The sequence below is a fragment of the Typopeltis vanoorti genome, chromosome 25, assembly GCF_054136105.1.
Source record: "Typopeltis vanoorti isolate ZY-2024b chromosome 25, IOZ_Tvanoo_1.0, whole genome shotgun sequence".
Classification (NCBI taxonomy): Eukaryota; Metazoa; Arthropoda; class Arachnida; order Uropygi; family Thelyphonidae; genus Typopeltis; species Typopeltis vanoorti.
The window spans coordinates 62829458-62849278 of NC_143573.1; the positions used below are offsets into that span (position 1 = coordinate 62829458).

The 19821-nt window shown below is 35.3% G+C and overlaps 1 protein-coding gene across 1 annotated transcript in view; it reads right to left on the reverse strand.

The window, feature by feature from the left end:
* The window catches only part of LOC150092791 (lysosomal aspartic protease-like), a 60883-nt gene that overhangs the window by 33569 nt on the left and 7493 nt on the right, over positions 1–19821 (reverse strand). The window contains exons 3-4 of the mRNA XM_090414821.1: positions 18163–18347; positions 5337–5459 (exon numbers count right to left, since the gene is read on the reverse strand). Of these exons, the coding sequence (XP_090270947.1) occupies positions 5337–5459; positions 18163–18347 (308 nt within the window). The remainder of the gene's footprint in view (positions 1–5336; positions 5460–18162; positions 18348–19821) is intronic.

The following is a 19821-nucleotide window of genomic DNA, read 5'->3' on the forward strand; positions in this document are numbered from 1 at the left end:
CAGAATCCAACATGATCTTCCATCACATAGACTAGATGTGTAAATATTATTTAATGTAAACAACTTATTTTACAATTTAATATTCATATAACTACCTTAATTTTGTCTAATATTTAATTATTTAATCAAAGATATATGTATTAATAATGAAAAGACTGTATTAAATATTGTTAAGCTATTTTATTCATTATTATAAGAACTTGTATTTGATAATTTAACTGCGCATTAATTGAAATGTAAATATTCTTTATTTATTCCTATTTGTAGAAGTTTAGCGTTATACAATACCTCAATTTTATTATATTTTGTTTGGTTGTCATGGAGACGCGTGTAAGCGAGCGAGCACGTTTTGGAACACCACGTGAGGAGAAGGTTTATTGAAAAGTTTTAGAAAAAAATCACGAGAATAATTTAGGCAGGAAGAATGGATATAAAAAGGGAAGAATGCTGAAAATATGGGGAGATTACAGATTAAGAGAGAGAAAAAGGAGAGGATTGGCATTAGGTTGGAATCTGAGTATTTGGCATTCGGGAATCACAGTGCGATAATAGCGAGTCGGCAAGTCACTCAAGCAGCTAATAAAGTCTACTAGTCGAGAGGCGGTTAGTTAATAAGTTGTAGAATAACAATTATAGCTATGGAAGACAGCTGAGTGACTACTAAATAGACTAGCAATACTTGAGTTGAGATTTAATTTCAGGGCCAACCCTTCAAGGACACACAGAGTCTTGAAATAAAGCACGGAGTAACTAGAGAATAGTAGAGGCTGTAAAAATTGAAGTTTACCGTTAGTTGTGTTTAGAATTGTAGTGTCTAAAGAATTAATTGAATGCCGGAAGAGTGAACAACTGTGCATATAAAACCTCAAGTTAAGGAATTATTGTGTGTTGCCTTATTTTTGAGTGATCAGTAGTACTTCATGCAAGAACGTTTGTTTATGTGTATAGTGACCGTGAATTAATTCAGTTAAGGCTTTGAAGATTTATTTTAATGAGTGCCGATTATTGTTAAAAGTGTTTACGGTTATAAAAAGTGTTTGTGTATAATGAAGATAGAAGATTATCGGTAAGATTATTCCAACCATTAATATTCCTATACAGAGAAGTGTGCGAGTTTCATCCTAGAATTTCCTTATGTTAACAGTAACTATTTTGAAGATTAGCTGAAGTGTAAATTTAAAAGTGTTTGCTTGTAAAGTGGTGTTACTGAGATTTTATTGTATTTGGAACTTAAGGAACTGTGAGAAGACTGTATTAGAGACAACAAATTTACCATTGTCTGAGTTTGTATGATTCAATTTATTAGAGAATTTAAAATGTTTGTGATATCTTAATTACTGATTTGAACTTAAGTGTAAAATTTGTGATTCTAAAAATTAAATGTTTGTTTTTGTTAATCAAAAGTTGTATTTTGCCTGAATCTCTTTTACTGCACCATTCATTAAATATTCGAACCAAAGCAGGTGAATTAAGTAAGTCAAATATACTCGGCCAGTATATATAATAACAACGTATAAAGGAAGGGTAATTGAGAGTTGGTTTATCTTCAATTCTTGAACTAATTCAAATATAAAGTGGCACAGTCTTTAAATATAAATTTTCTCTATATTTGAATTAGAAATCAACTTACAACTTATCAATTAGCTAAGAACATCGTAATAGTAATCATGTCGGATCCAAAGTATAGATTAAGACGAAGTAGGATCCAACATAATTACATTTTACTGTTATAACCAAAATTCTGTCTTCATGCTCCAAGGTAGAGTGAGGGAAACTTCTCAGCAAACGTCTAGAACATATTCAATTGGTTTGAAACACTGAGGTCATGGTGTGGGGGAGACATTATGCTTAATGGACACACTGAGATACAATGCTATGCAAGATTCCACACTCTCTGGCAATATCAGTAATTCTGCTGTCCATGCGGTTAGCCTAGTGGCTAAGCACTTCGCAACCATATGCCTGGGGAAGGAGCGTCCTAGGTTCAATTCCCATCGACAACGTGAGGAGCTCAAGGATCTTCCTCAGCCATAGCCAAGTTAGCCAGTCTTGGGCATGGACAGCAGGGTTCCCCCCCCCCCCCCCAGTTTAATTGGGATTTTTCATCCCGCAAGCAGGCAAACCACTCCCGTGAACACACACACACACACACACACGGATACAATCAGGAATACTTAAAACAATTTCTCCAGCCATAGGTCTGAATTGTCAGCTATGCCGGTCCAGTCCGGATAAAAATGGGGGGGGGGGGGGGGTAGTACCTCACCATAAAAGGGGTTCACGGCCGTTGAATCTCCATACAAAATGAATAAATGAGTAATTCTGCTGCCTTCAAGCTTGCCAATAATTCTTCCCCACATGATATCATCTAGATCAAGGTTACCCAAATTTTTGTTTCCGTGGCACGGTTATTTTAATACTTCATCTTCGTGACCCACTAAAATTTTTATGGCCAATAGGTAAAATAAAAACAGATTTGAATGTTCATAGAGTTTTCATTTATTATTATTATTATAATAAAGAAGCATTTACTCTGCACATCGCTCAATTGTTCATTAGTGCTAATTGAAGAGTTTGTAACCAGCACATTGTTTTATTACCCATTTATCCATCATTAAATGGGTAATGGCAAGTGAGATGAAGAAAGAATGAAATAAATTATTTAGAAACAATCATAATAATTAAGGTTGTTCAGCCGAACCCACCGGGCAAGGTACACTTAATGAATAAATACAAAAAAAAAATATGCTCTCTCTCGATGCTTAACTCAAACTGAACAAGCAGAGTGAGTACATGGCGGGCGAGTAAAATAAACGCCAGACCGCCAAACGATTCAGATAGTGGTGCGGTTGCCGCCATGCAGCCTCACCATTAGTTGAGTTACTTTCCCGCGAACAAAGAGACTGTGAAATGGTGACATGGGCGTGGACAGAGCATGTTTTTTGTCTCTATTAATTAAATTATTTATTCGTTAATCCCGATTAAATACTATTTGCTTGTATTTTAGAGTTTTGTAAAAAAAAGAAAACCCAAAAATGAAACACCTAGGTTTTTGAGAGTTATTTTTTTTAGGTGACCCAGTGCTGGGTCATGACCCACCATTTGGGAAATGCTTTACAAGACATTCACGTTTGCAACTTTATTCCTTCATGAAGAGAACTTTGTTCGCAGATAATTCACTTAGCACAGCCTTTTATCCTGTTGAGTGCTACCACATGACCTATTTGCACGATTCAAAAATTTGAATGTGTACTACCTGCTTTCCACTCTAAATCTTCAGTTATACAAATTGCTAACAAGCTGATTCATCTGAATTTGTAGGTGTAATCTTCAGAAAGTCTTTGTCCTTAGGTTTTTGGACACCAGTGTAGCAGCAACCAATTATATATTTCATCATATTTGCCAGATAGCCTAAAACCAAATACCCTCAATGAACTACCCTCTGCATCTGTCTTTCCTGCATTCTTTACCCTGCCAGATAACTAAGAGCAGATTTTTATTTATGACAAATGATTACAAAAATGAAGCATACATAGCAGTGATTCTCAACCTTATATTACAAATATTATCGATATTAAATTTAATCATCACTATGCATAACTAGAAAAAATAGAAAATAAAAATAATAAAATATTATATTGGTTCACTGAATAGTATACAGGACATCCACACATCAGGCTGTGAGCTCAAGTCCCACCATGAGAAAATATGTCTGTGAATGTCTTCAGGGGAGATAAATGATTATTTAAGGGTTACATAACTTAATACTTTGATAATCTTAAAGTCAACTCCACCCATGAAAGATTTACTACCTTTTGTGGGTGAAACTATTAAAAATATATATAATTTATAACAAAAAATATATTTACAAGAAACTATGTACTAGGGTAGAAATTTTTTTTTAGGCACTGATTCATATATAGATGGAACTGAAAAAAATTATAACAAAAAGACTGTATAAAATATCATAAAATAAAAAATTTGATTAAGCAGAAATTTTATTAACTTAAACATCCCCCCCTCCCCAAATTAGTGTAACCAAACACAGATTTGATTGTTACAATCAAATCATTGTAAGAGATTTCATAAATGCATCACTGAGAATTACTGGAGTGCAATACGATTCTTCCCTTAAGGTTTACTGATCTCAATAAAGCACATAAGGTACAAATGGAATAACTTTAAAGCATTAAATCTGCATTGTATAAATGAAACTTTATGTAGAACAATACATGACATACTCAGAATAGCACTTAGAACTCAATGAGATACAGGAAGATGGTTATGTTAACCTCCCTACCGGCCGAGGTGGATGAAATAGTGAGACCAAATTGCACTTCTTATCCATGTTATTCAATGGGTGTTACAGAATCATATCCAGATTTAGTTGGATGGGTTAAGATGCAAGACAGTTGTATCGTCTCCACTGTAATTTATAATTTTTTGTGCAGATGACATTATCCTCTGAAACTGATTTGTTACAGGCCTTTGAGAATCTTAAACCAAATTAAATGCTTACTGTAAAATATTTGGTATGACAATCAGAAATAATGAAATCAGACAAGAAAATAGAAAATGCAAGATGCACTGGTAGCAAACCTACAAAACAGATTACACACACTTTAGGGCATATTATTCTCCTATAGAGAGTTGGCAAGACCATGTTAGGGCTCTAACTTTTCAAGATTGAGGGAACAGTTCAATGGACACTGGTAGCCAATCAGAGATACCTGGACCAAGACTGTCACTAATTACAAACAGCATCTAGTGAAGAATCGGCCAACAGTACCACAATCTTGTAATCTGCTTCCTATGTGCCATAGATAAACTAACTCCTGTAATGACTGTTGACAATGGAGAAGGAAAATTATAAGGCAACCATTGAGCAGTGAAAACACCCTTAAAAATAAAAGTAAACTTCACAACATACTCTGTTACAGGACTGTACACCTAAACATGAATTTCTGTGTCCTTATTACACAGATGGGTATCCTGTGTTATCAAAAACCCCACTATCAGCTATGCAACAACATGCATTAATTATATCTATATGTATATGCTTATAAGAAAATGAAAATCATCACCATACATTTTCTGCTTTTGTAATGGAAAGGTATACAAATGTGCAATATTTCCATTACATGATCATGATTCAGCATAAGAATGAGTAAGAATGATGGCATGTCCTTAATTTTATGCAAAAATAAGACTGCTTATTGAAATTATTTGAGAAAAAAGAAATTAATCCTATTGAAAAAGGAATCATATTAACTTCCTCTCTTAAATCAAACTAGCTAATTTTCAATAATTTTTATTGCTGAAAAACTTTTGCTTACCCATCCATTCTAAACTGCCAATATCCCTTCTTGTCCACAGGAACATAAGTGAAATTACCCTTATAATATGAAGGATCACTACCACCAAATATAATTTCACCACCAGGACTGCTGCTTGGATCTCTATGAAAAACAAAAGTGGCAATTTATATAAAATATAAAACATATGCAAAGAAGTTTCTTAATGAACTCTCTCATATACACTTTCCATTAATCACTGCTACTCACTGTTCAGCATACATCATGTATTATTTGTTGACAATTGCAACAACATAGTAAGGATAAAATAACAGAGTTATTCAAACCTTGGTTTCAATTTCCACATTGAGAACCTTTGCAAGAGTAAAATTCACATCATTAATTAATTAAAATTCACAGGTATAATTCAGTGTGGCTCTATCTTATTTAAACCATGACCTCTCTCTCTATCTTATAGAGTAATGAATATATTAAGCTGAATTTAATAGAAGACAAATAACAGTGAGAGTTTTTACTACTAGTTTACTATCAACAAAAGAATAATATCTTCAGAAAAAAACTCAAACATTTCAAACTCTCTCTTTGAAATAAAAATTTAAGGCTGTTTGAAATTTCTAAGGTCTAAATGCTAAAAAGTAGCAGCAGGATTTCTGTACAGCAGATGCTATTAGAAGAATACTCAAAATTTGTTATGATTTTTAGGTAATGGACAGGTCTACAGTCATGTTCTTCCAAATTTCTGCAATTCTAGAGTGCAGTTTTTCTTAAGTGTTATTTTATTTGCAATTTTTACTCAATTTGTTCATAGAAAACTGGTGAAAGAGGGATTCCAGATCCCTCTTTCACCAGTTTCCCTCAGATCTACAGATACCTATAACTACTAGTAGTAGTTATAGGTCTCTGTTGTTTATCAGAAGCAGTTGGAGCAAAACAATCCAATTATTTTAATTTTTTTCATCAAATTCCTCCCGTTTACCCTCAAGGGATGTACAGGATATGATAGTACTACATGAAAAATTTACATCGTTACTAACTGCCTATCTACAATTTTCCTCCAAATCAGTCGGTTACTTGTCAAGACTCCAACATTATCAGATCTTATATTTCTATAGTTTAAGGCACTTTGTACCGTATCCATCCAACTATATCTTGGTCTTCCTCTGGTTCGTTTTCCTGCCAACTTTGCAGAGAACACTTGTTTTGCTAATCTTTCCTTACCCATTCTGTTTAAGTGACCATACCACCTGAGATTAGCTCTGCTAATGCATTCCTGGATGATCACAATGTCAAGTTCTTCCCTAATATCCTCATTTTTAATAAGATACTACCATTGATACCATCTGTTCATGCCTCTAATCTTTCTCAGGACTCTTATATCTGTGGTCTCTAGTCTTTAGTCAAGTGTTTTACTTCTGACCCAGCTCTCAGATCCATAATAAAACTGGTTTGAACACTGTCTTGTATACAGCTAATTTAGTGTTTTGACTAATTTCTCTCTTATTCTGTATAAATTTATTCAGTTGACTTCCTACCATACTAGCTTTGTTGATCCTGTTGTCTATATTCATATTTAATTTACCATCTTCACTATAAATTGTGCCTAAGTAGCTGAAATGTTTTACTTGTTCCACAGGTTCTCCATTCACCACGCAGTTGACATTTTCGATGATTCTGCCTATTTTCATTGTCTTTGTCTTTTTACTGCTGACCTTCATACCATATCTATTACAACAGTTATTCAATTTAGTCAGGGAATCTTGCAGACTTGTAGCAGATTTATTTAGAAGTATAACATCATCCACATAAAGCAAAGCGCTGACATTAACATCTCCAATTTTGATATCAGGTTTAATACCATTTTCCTTCATAATGTGATCCATATAGATAATGAATAACAGAGGGGATAACGTACATCCTTGTCTCACACCAGATTTAATATTAAACCATCTTCCTGTACTTCCTTCAATTCTAGCTTCTGACTTACAACTCAAATAAAGACTAAGTATTGCTTGATATAATGCCCCATTGACACCACTGTAGCATATTGAATAGCTTCTCTCTTAGCACCTTGTCATATGCCTTTTCCAGATCAACAAAACTTAAATACAGATCTTTGTTATATTCCCATGCTTTCTCAACTATTTGTCGTAAAGTGAAAATCTGATCCTGACAGCTTCTATTTGGCCTGAATCCAGCTTGTTCTTCACCAAGCTTTTCTTCCACAGTTCTTCTCAACCATTTCTCAAGTATACTTGCATAAATCTTACCAGGAACACTCAGTAGGGAAATACCTCTGTAATTCTCACATTCAGTTTTATTCTCCTTTTTATATATGGGTACTATGAGAGCTCTTCTCCAATCATCAGGAATTCGTCCCTCTGTCCAGAACTTCTGAACTATGCAGTGCAACCACTGTAAGACTTTTATACCACCATACTTCAGCATTTCTGGTTGAATATCATCTACTCCAGCTTCCGTTCCACATTTCAAGCCTTTGATAGTTTTTTCTACTTCGAGTATGGATATGCATTCCTGACTGTATGCCTGTTGAGTGTTTTTTTTACCACTGTGCTATCACTGCTTGTTTCATTTAGCAATTTTTCAAAGTAATTACTCCATACTTCAAGGATATCTTTTTCTCCCGTTTTCATGTCACCTTTATCATCTCTAACTCCTTTTACAGCACTCTTTCCTTCATTTCTAAGCTTCTTCAACAACCAGAATATTTTGCCACCTTCTTGATGTTTATTTTTTATGTTCTTGCCAAAGTTCTCCCATGACTTTTGTTTAGCCAGTTTTACATAGTATTTAGCTTTCTTACATTTGTCTCTGTATCCTCTAAGAGAAGCAGACTTATTAGCCAGGAACTTTTGATATACTTTCTTCTTTTCCTTCACTGCCGCTTTAACTTATTGTGTCCACCATGGAGTTCTGATTTTTCTATCCTTGCAAACAACCTTACCACATGCCTCTCTGGCTGAATCAATCAGGGGTTTTCTTCAAGCCTTGCCACTGAATCTCCAAGGTTTGGTTCCTGTTCTCAATCTCTTTCATTTTTTCTTTAATAATTTTTGTGTATTTTAGTCTACAGTTCACATTTGAAAGCTGCTCAATTTTTATTCGCTTTAAAACTTTCTTACATGTATGTTTTTGTTTTCAAAATGAAATTCAATTTTATCCTGTTCAAGACTAAATAGTGATCACTTCCAATTTCAAATCCTCTGTACACTCTAGTGTCCTGCACCAGGGAGAAAACATCACTATCAACAATAACATAGTCAATGAGACTTTTCTTATTCCTTGCCTCTTCTCTCCATGTGAATTTGTGCACATTTTTATGTTGGAACATGGTGCTAGTAATAACCATGTCCATGTCCTGAGCAGAAATCCAACAGGTATTTGCTATTTTATTAGCTTTGCTCTTTTCTCCAAATATTCCCAAAATATTTTTGCATAGCAGACAATCATTTCCCACTCTGCTATTTAGATCCCCAACAAGGACCAACTTTTCCTTTTTCATTGCGTCAGTTGCTTTCTCTAAAGCCTCAAAAAATTCGTCCACTTCTACCTTAGAAGAACCTTCTGTGGGAACATAATTACACACACACAAGAAGTCGCAAGTCCTATAACACAACAGTGCTATATATGGGTAACAATTATAAATTTAACTGCCTAACATGGAACATGAACCCACAACCCTAAGATAAAGTCTCAAGATCTACTAAGTGAGTGAGTGAGTGAGCCAAGTCTCACTGTTCAACTCTAATGACGATGAGTTCAGTAGCTAATTTTCACTGTTTACTCTGGTTTCTTGACAAAAAGGATATGGACGGGAGGAGGCCTTGTTTAACCAGGAGTGAACCAGATTGCATGACGTTTCATAATGTTGTAGGACTTTTTGTTTATGGTTTAAGCCAATAGAGAATATAATGTGGTCAGCTAAGTCCAAAACTGTCAGCCCATCTTTGTTTATTACTGTCAGCCCATCTTTGTTTATTCATCAATTAGATGCCAAATAATGCAACGCACTATGAGGTGAGGATTGAATGAGTCAGCATCCCCGCTCAGATCTCTGCATTCCACAGAGATTACGTGGAAATCTCCTCTCCCAGTTATTTAGTTTGACCTTAAAAGAATCCAAATATTTCATTTTCATAATTAAGTATTTTAATTCTAGTTCGGCACATTTTTTCTCGAAATACTATAATATGTATATTAACTATGGATATTTGAATACAAAACAGAGATGAATTTGGTTCAATCTGAACTATCTTTTCCTAAAACTATATGAACAGTGACAGGAGATTGCTTGTATCAAATCAAATCTAAAAAGTGATATGGTTCCATATAAGCATCTATCATGATTCCAGAAGCAAGCATCTATTATGATTGATTTATGAACACTGAACATTACTTGAACATTGTCAGAAATGTGCAAGTTCTCAAGTTGATCATGTTAAGAAACAATTGTGGAAAATTGTAAATAATGCAGCTCAAGACATCTTGGTTTCAACAAAATATCTACACCCATTACAAAAATTAGTGAGGGCATCATTTTGTGACAAGACTTTTCTCTTAGAGAATAAGAGAAAAATATAAGAAAGCTAAACACTGTAAAATTAGCTAAACAAGTCATGGGAAGACTTTGGCAAGAACATAGAAAATAAATATCAAGGTGGTAAGATATACTAGAGGGTGAAGAAGCTCAGAAATGGAGGAAAGAGTGCTATAAAAGAAATTAGAGATGATAAAGGTGATATGAAAACTGGAGAAAAAGATATCCTTGATGCAGTTGAATAAATTTATATTGAATAAGAGATAAAATTAGCCAAAACACTCAACTAGCAGTATACAACAGTATACTGCTAGTTTAGTGTTGGCTAATTTTTTTTTATATTACTAGTTTGGCGTTTTTTTCTTTTTTTTTTGTATACTGCTATTTTAGTGTTTTGGCTAATTTTATCTCTTATTCCATATAAATTTATTCAACTGGCTTATCACCATTGCAGCTTCGGTAATTTTGTTATGTATTTCCAAATGCAATTCCCCATCTTCACGAAAAACTTTGCCTAAATAGCTGAAATATTTTACTTGTATAAGTAAAATACAACAATCTTCAAAACCAGTGTTAAGTTATGAGCCTGAAAATTGGGTTAGAAATAAAGAACTTAAAGATTAGAGTCCACAGATAAGAGAGTTCTGAGAAAGATTAGAGGAGTGAACAAACAAATGGCATGAATGGCAGAATCATATTAAAAATGATAATATTAGTTGGGTTTGAGGCTACATAGTGACTGGACAGTGAATTTACTGCTCTTGTAAAATTGGTGACATCTATTTTATTGTGTTTTTCCCCTTAGAAAATTAGTGTTTTATAGTATATTAGTGAATTAGTACACTCTGGGCAACTGGAAAATTGCAGTTGCTTCATGAAGAAATACAGATGTGATATATTGGGTATTTCAGAAATGAGATGGACATTGTCAGGGGAATCAAATGGTGGAAGATTTCTTTGGTCAGGAAATGAAAGCAAGCATGAAGCAGGTGTAGGTTTCCTGCTAAGTAACAAGGCCTGTCAGGCAATGATAGGATACAAACCAGTTAGTGAAAGAATAATGGTTGCAAGATTCAGTGCCCAACCATTTAATATCACAACCATTCAAATATATGTGCCCACTGCAGAGAGTGCAGATAAAAACATTGAGAAATTTTACAGGGATCTACAACTAGTAATTGATGAGGTGCCGAAGCAGGATATACCCATCATTGGAGGAGACTGGAATGCAAAGATTGGTAAAAATAACACAGGATAGGAAAATGTTATGGGAAAATTTGGATATGGAGAAAGAAATGAACATGGAGAGATGCTTCTGGAATTTGCCATGGATAACAACCTGATGATTTGCAATACCAAATTCCAACAAAAAGATTGTCGTAAATGGACATGGCACGCCTTCGATGGCAAACATAGGAATATGATTGACCTGATATTAATAGACCAGAAATGGAGAACCTCAGTTCAACATTTCTGGTCTATCATTGTTGATATTGGAGCTGATATTGATTCAGACCACAGTTTAGTGATTACAAATATAAGGCTAAAACTGAAACAGAAGTACAAAGGAAAGTTTCAAAAAGCTAGAGATATGTCAAAACTAAATGAAGAAAGGCTAAGAACAGCATATCAGAACATATTGGAAACTAAGCTTAGGACCGCAAGTGAAAAACAAAACATAAATACAAGAGCAGAATGACTGACTACAGTGCTAAAAAAAGTAGTAGAGGAAGTAATTCGTGAAAGAGAAAAGATCAACAAGAAATGGATAACTCGGGAAATCCTAAAATTGGTACAAGAGAAAAGAGAACTGAAACTTAAGAGATAATTCAGAGGCAGCAGATGAGTTATACCATCAAAAATGCAATGAAGTATAGCAAGCAGCAAGATCTGATAAAGCTAAATGGTTGGAGGACCAGTGCAAAGACTTTGAACAGTACTAAGGAGAACACAAAACTAGAGAGGTCTACAGACTTATAAGAAATGTCAATAGGAAGTGGCAAACAACAAGATCAGAAATAATGCATAGATGGACAAGATATCGCAGTGAACTATATAAAAATCAACTAAATGATACTGCAACAGAAGAAATCAAAGAACTAAAAGCAATTTCTCCACCAGCAGAGATCTTTGAAAATGACACCTTGGAAGAGGAGGTGAATAAGGCTATAAAACATCAAGAACAACAAGAGTCCTGGAAATTACAACATAATAGGTGAGATGCTAAAATATGGGGGAGAATCAGTGTAAAAGAAATACATCAGCTATGTAATGAAATATGGAGATCAGGATATGCCCCCAAAGAGTGGAAAAAATCGGTTTTAGTTGTTCTTCATAAGAAAGGCAGTGCTTTAGAATGCACCAATTACAGAACTATTGCATTCATGAGTCATCTTGGCAAAGTGCTGATGAAAATATTAACAGTACGCCTGAAGGGGCATATGTCGGCACATCTTCCGGATGAGTAAGCCGGATTTCGACAAGATTGAAGTACAGTGCAACAAATGCTCGCACTAAGACTAATAGCAGAGAAAGCTCGAAGAAAGAACAAAACGATATATTGCTGTTTCGTGGACTTCCAAAAAGCATTTGATAATATTGACCAAAATATAACATGGGCTGTCTTGGAATCCTATGGTGTGGACAATAAATTGATCTGCCTGCTGAAAGATATAAACAGCCAAGCACAAGCAAAAATCAGGATAGCAGGTGAGACTGGAGATTGGTTTACCACTAGTCAAGGGGACCCAATATCACCAATCATCATCATCACACATCTGGGAAGAACACCAGATAAGATTAAAGAAGAAGGTGGAGGGATTTCAATAAATGACATGAGAATAAACTACCTCTGCTTTGCAGATGGCATCGTCCTGATTGAAGACGACACAGCAAGGCTGGAACAGACATTGCAAACACTATACACAGAAGGAAAAAGATATGGACTAAATGTTAACTTTGAAAAAATTAAAACAATGATATTCGGACAACAGGAGTTACTAAACAGAGTTATGATAGACAGATTTCAACTGGAAAATGTGAAACACTTCACATATCTTGGATATGTGAAGTGTTTCACATTTTATTTATGTGCCACATGACACATAAATGGACTCCAAAAAGAGAGATAAAAATTAGACTAGCCAGAGCAACAACTATTTTAATAGCCATGGACAAAATATGAAAGAGCCGAGCTATAAAGATGCAAACTAAACTGCGCATTGTAGAAACCTGTATCTTCAGCAACATGCTCTATGGATGCGAGGCCTGGATACTCCTGAGAGAATCTGAAAGGAGGATATTGGCATTTGAGAGGAAGTGCTATAGAAAGATCTTGAGAATAAGCTGGATACAGAAAGTGAACAATGAGGAAATCTACAGATGAATACAACCAAAAGAAAACCTGATCCAGAAAATAATCAAAAGGAAACTACATCTATTTGGCCATATATGTAGAATGAATGATGAGAGAAAACTAAAAACGTTGCTGTTTGGAATAATTGAAGGAAAGAACAAAAGAGGAAGACAAACAGAATGGGGCAATGACATCGTCAAATGGTGCAGAAACTCTATACACAAACTGAGTCATCTTGCACAAAATAGAATGCAATGGAAGAATCATATCAAGGTGGCAGCAGACACCTATGGGCATTGGACCCATGGTTGTTGTTGATGATGAGTATATTAGTGTACATTTGTATATAGGATATGAGTGTACATAAGTATATTTAGAGTTTTATGACACATTTTTGTTAAGATATTGAAATATTAAATATAGTTTTAAATAGTGCCAAAAATGCACAAGACAAGATAATGCTAAGAAGGGCAGCAAAACTGATAATATGAACGCTTGCCCTGCTAAGGAGGATATTAAAGATATCAAGGAGATTATTGAAAATGAATTAATCTAAAAAATAGCAAAGTTAAAGCACATCATTAGAGAGACAACTCGGGAATTACAGAAGGTTGAGTGGTGTTTGAATGAACATAGGGAGGAAAAGAAAATTAAGCAGCAAAATAAGAAACAAAGCACAGAATCAGGTAAGTTAGTAACTAACAAAAATCAGTAGGTAATGTGACTGTAAAAAGAAGGACATTATTTGTAATGCTGACTCTATAATAAAACATACCGCTGATGAGCAGGTTATAACTTCATGTTTTCCCAGAGCAAAACTTAAAAATATAACAAAAACAACTGAAAAACAGAAAAGAAAAGTAAATGAGATCAAAACTGTAGTAGGCACTAATGACTTAACTAGCAATAAGTTAGGTATGAAAAAGGATGTGAAAGGGTTGTCAGAAGAAGCAAGAGTGAAGAGTAGCAAAGTGAAAATCATAAGCATATTACCTTGATATGGCAAAAATGAATTAAGAAGAAGGGCTATGATGGGAAACAATTCAATGCGTAGGCTGTGTAGAAAGAATGGATTTGAGTTTTTGGATGCGTGGAGTTAGTATGAGGGAAGATTGGATTTCTATAAGAGGGACAGCCTGCACCTGAATTCATCTGGTATTAGGAATTTTTAAAAACTAATAACTGGCATGAGACCTAACACAGAAAGTCAGGGAAACTAAACTATAATGGGAGGAATGGTGAGAATACGCGTGTAAAAGTGACAATGTTATGTAACTGTGTTAATGACAGGAATAGGCCTAATTATGAAAATGATTATGAGAGAACGATTTCAACTTTGTCTTCGTCCAGTTCAAACTCATCAGATATGTACAAAAATGTCAGCATATATAAGGCACTAGAAGAACAGAGATCTGCAAGTTGTCCAACTATGTCATGCAGATTACAGGCAAGAGTATACAAAAGAACATGCAGCACAAATGCTAGAAGTATCAGAAACAAAGTTTGTTGCCTTGGTCAATATGTTGGCACCTCAGATTGCACACATTAGTGATACCTGGCTAGAATCCAGAATACTAATAACAGTCTTTCATGTGGTAGTGAGTTTGAAGCCATCTGGTGTGAGGTGGAAAGATCAAATACATAGTGGGGTGTTGTTACAGACCTGGTGGATCGGTTGCTAGTGATGAAGAAATGCATCACCAAATAGAAAAGATGAGCATGAAAAGAGTAATCATAATGGGAGACTTTAATTATCCAAACATTAATTGGATAGCAGTAAAATCTCATGAGAAGAATGAAACTGTTTTTTTATTTGTTTCTTTCTGCCAGGGAATTTTAGTATTGAATAGTAACACATCTCCTGCAGGAGACATTGGCCTTTTTGAGAAGAGAACTGCTGAGCTTTTCAGGGGGTTGACTTCCAATCTCCACTTGGAGAACCAACCCTCCAGCTTTAGAAGATTTTCTGGTAACAAAGCAGGGTCTGAGAGATCTGGTTAGTATTGCTGTATCGTCCACATACAGTGCTAAAATGGAAGTCATCGGATTGTGTGGGATGTCTGACATGTATACAGAAAACAGCAATGGAGCCAGTAGAGATCCCTGCGGCACTCCAGCAAAGATATGGCGCTGGGACAATGTAGAACCGTTAATTTTAACTTGCATTGATCTATTCTGAAGATATGAACGGATTAGATGAACCATTTTTAGTGAGATACCGGCTGAGATAAGTTTGTGCAGGAGTCCAAAATGCCAGATTTAGTCAAATGCTTTAGATAGGTCTAGGAATACAGCTCTTGTGCAGGCACCAGTTGTAGCTGGTGGTGATATATTCCACAATTCTGTGGATTTGCTGTTGCGGCTATGGTGTTGTCGAAATCCAAACTGTTCTTTAGGGAGGATGTTTAGGTCATTTACTGAGGTTTGGAGTCGTGAGAGGATGACCTTCTCTGCAACCTTACCCAGATTGGAGATGAGACTGATTGGACGATAATTCTGCGGTAAGTGTGGGTCTTTGCCTGGCTTATGTATAGGAATCACATCAGCCATTTTCCAGGTGGAAGGAAAATAGTGAAGTCTTAAGATTGCATTTATTATACTGGTCAGATGCACTATAGCTTTTCGAGGCAGCAGCTTGATCACCCTGTTTGAGATGCTATCTGATCCAGGAGCTTTATTGTGCTTAAGTTTTTTAATAATATCATAATTCAACAGGTGATGCGGGTGCAATATGATCAGCACTGGTATCCGGGAGGTTTAGTGCATGCCTAACCTGTCTGTGGATTTTGTACAGATAATTGAAATCAATGTTGTTATAAGAAGGTTTGCACTGATCCTCAAGATTTTTAAGTATGGCTTCTGCCTTATCTGCATCTGTGTGGACTAGGCCCTGGTTTGAGATTATAGGGGGGGGGGGGAATCTGTTTTTATTTTTGATGTTTCTCAGTAGGCCCCAGATAGAGTGATCAATAGGTGAGATAGAGGCTAACTTTTTATCCCAAACTTCGTTTCTATGTGTTTTAAGTGCATCTCTTACTGCTCCATTCAATCTGTTAAGCACTGTCTTATCCTGAGGTGCGCGAGTGTTATGAAATCTCTTCCTAGCTCTGCTCTTCTCTCTGATCAGGTCCATAATGTCCTCAGGCAAACGATCAGGCTTGGGAACAGGTTTCTGGTAGGATACAACCATTATAGCGGACTTAATCTGTTGGGTGAGGCTAGCCACTGCAGATTCCACATCTTCTGGTGTGCATATATGAGGGACGGGTCCTATTTGATCCCTGACATATCAAAAAGTTGTATATAGGGGTGAATCTGCAAGATTCTGGGTAACCAGTGGTGTGTCTCAAAGATCAGTCCTTTGTCCATTATTATTCATTGAAGTGGGATTTTTAGGGGGAAAAATGTCAGATTTCTTTTTCCCTAAAAAAAAAATCCTCATCTGCAACCCACCACTCACAGCATTGATATGTTGTATGTTCTACCTCTCATGTTCTTGAAATAAAAAACACATCCTGAATCATCCATACAGATATCATAAATAATTTAAAAGGTACATATAATTTTTTTTTTTTTTTGTCTGGTATAGCATTTCTTCAGGAGAACTTGAACAGACTGGTATGACAAGCAGAGGAAAAGAAATTATGCTATTCAATGTTGTAAAGTATAAAACTTTACATTCTGGAATGTGGTCTCACTAATTTAATTGTTGGGCTAGTTGAGCAATATACTCTGAAGTACCTTGAATATATATACTGTGCCCATTAAATAATAAAACATTTTTTACAGGCATATTGTAAACAGAATTGGGCAAAACAGCATATTTTAATACCAGAGCGTGCTTTTTTCCAACAAGCACATGCACATTACAACAGTCATTATTTTTCATATAGATGTTGTTTAAGTGAGAAAGTGCTAGTTGCCAGAAGTCGAATACTGATGACTTTCACAATTATTCTGAAGAGGATTGAGATGATGGCAATTGGCCAGTAGTTTGACAGCCAACATCTTATTTCTCTCTTTTTGGAATAGATTGGATATTGATTGCTTCCCTGCATTGAGATAAGTAGTAGCTACTGGAAAGAGACCATAAGTACCAGAAGACTTTTAATCTTCTTAATCAAGTCATTCAGCCTTCTGAGGTCTTTTTGCCAAAAAATCACAGCAGGCATATGGTGCTCAGTTTCTAGTATGATAAGAGACTATTTTCCTTGATCATCTATGCAGGAGTTAGAAGAAAAGAGTGGTGACAGGAAGCCAGCTTTATCTTTGGGTGCCATCTGAACAAGCAAGAGAGTAGTAGCACAGACAAGCAGAAGCTGCATCTGACAGCCTTAGCAAGGGACCAGAAGGCACAACTTCCATCTAGACAGGAGGCAATTTTTCTGCTTTTGGCCTTTATGAAGTCAGATTTAGATTTCCTGATGAATGCTTTGCATTTTTATTGTATGCTTCAGCACATGCCAAGTATGAAACTGAAGTTCTTAATACAAGCCATCTGTGGTAAGCTGAATTGTTTTCCTTCAACTGCTTTGTTATACTTTGTTGAACCAAGACTTGGGAAGTGAATAAGAATTTTGGGTTGAATGGGGGAACAAAGATCTTCATGCCAGTCAGAATAATTTTGGCAAATTGCCCAGGGTATTTGAGCCAAAGGATCAGAAGCAATAGTCAGACAACAATGGAAAGAAAGAATATAAATTCTGGAGGTCATTCAACTTGTTACCTTTGTAGTGCCAAAGAACAAAGTGTTGGGACTAGTAGGAAAAAGGGTGTTCTGTGAGAGGAGACCTGCACAAAATTGTGATTGTGTTTTCTTAATATTTTGTCAAATTTTTATAATACACATCCATTAACACAACATGAAATTCTCATAAAAATGGAACTGGTAAGCATTATTATAAATAACAGGAACAAATACACTTCAAAGCCATTACCTGTTTAAATAGAAAGAAAACACGGGACGATCTACCAGCTTCTGCTTCACCATGTTGTCAAATACAGGTGTTACACCATCTACTGATATTGTACTGAATGCCAAACCTAATATACCATCAAATTTAGCTGCCACAAAAGTTAAACCGGGCTCAGACACTGCCTCTGCAAATGTCTGGTCTTTGACCTAAAATGAAAACATTAAAGAATCACATTTTTCATTAGATAACTGAAAAAAAAAAAAAAAAACCAGCCAACAACATTTCTATTATGCTGCTATTGCATAATGTTTTTTTTCATGCGATGCTAAAATAGTATACCAGTCAAACTAAAATTTGCTAATTAAAAATTATTTGTAACTCTGATTGCCATATTGTACAATATGAATTCTTAAATCACCATAACATTCTTTTCAAATTGGAATCTTTCTTGTATTCAAAGAATAACGTTCTGCATATATGTATGAATTTGTAGTTTGTCAATTAAAATATAACCTTTTCCTTATAATTTTTGTTAAAATTATTAATACACACATTTTCGCAAAAAAAAAAATTAATGAAGCCAAATTATGAATAAGAAAAACTTTTTTTTTCCCTTAAAATATGGATAATAATCCCAAAGGTACTAAAAACACTGGTTATAGCATTTATATATGTTTTAAATATGTATGAATCCTAATTGGAAAGCTAATTTGTGATGGTTATTTAGTTCTTTGTCATATTCTTCTGAATATGACAGAGAACTAAACATGTCTGGTTGGCATGCAGGAAATCTATCACTTAGAAGTATCAAATTCTAAGGAGCAGTCATGTCAACTATTAAGTGTTCATGGTGTGCGTGCACAAACACATAACATATCACCAAATGGTGACATACTGCTCTTCAACTAACAGGCTGCAGGTTCAAATCCTATCCTACCATAGGCATGGATGTTCATAATGGTGGATGTGGAAGATAAATTTCATCATCCTCATCATTGTCATGAAGATATAAATCAGCATTTCTAATCTGTCTAGATCAGAAAATGATACAGTGGAACAATGTTTTAGTATATTCTAAAAGAAATAAAGAATGAATCAATGGTTATCAATTGAAACTTTGAGATTAGATGATGAAAGGAAAAATTGAAAGCTGAAATTATTCCAAAAAAATTCCTTCTGAGAAAAAAATTAACTTAAAAGATAATTATAATATTTCAAATAAAAAAAAAAAAAGTCGAGTTCTTGGGCCAACTCTTCTTCTTCTTCTTCTGCAGCTTCTCCCACTTAAGTGGGGTCACTGTTTATTATGAGTCTCCTCCACACCTTCCTGTCTTGGGCTGTCACCACATCCAAGTTCTTCATCTTCAAGTCCTCTTCTACCAGCTCCCTCCATCTCTTCTTTGGCCGCCCACGCTTCCGCCTTCCTTGCACATCCATCTGCATGACCCTTCTTCCCACATATTCGTCCTCCCTCCTCATCACATGACCAAACCATCTCAACCTTGCCTCCTGTATTTTCGCTCCTAAGTTCGTAACTTTCACTGTTCCCCTGACACAGTCATTTCTCAGATGATCCTTTCTGGTCACACCGCACATCCACCTAAGCATTCTCATCTCTGCTACTTCTATCCTGCTAATGTTATTTTTCCTCAGGGCCACAGTTTCTATAGCATATGTCAT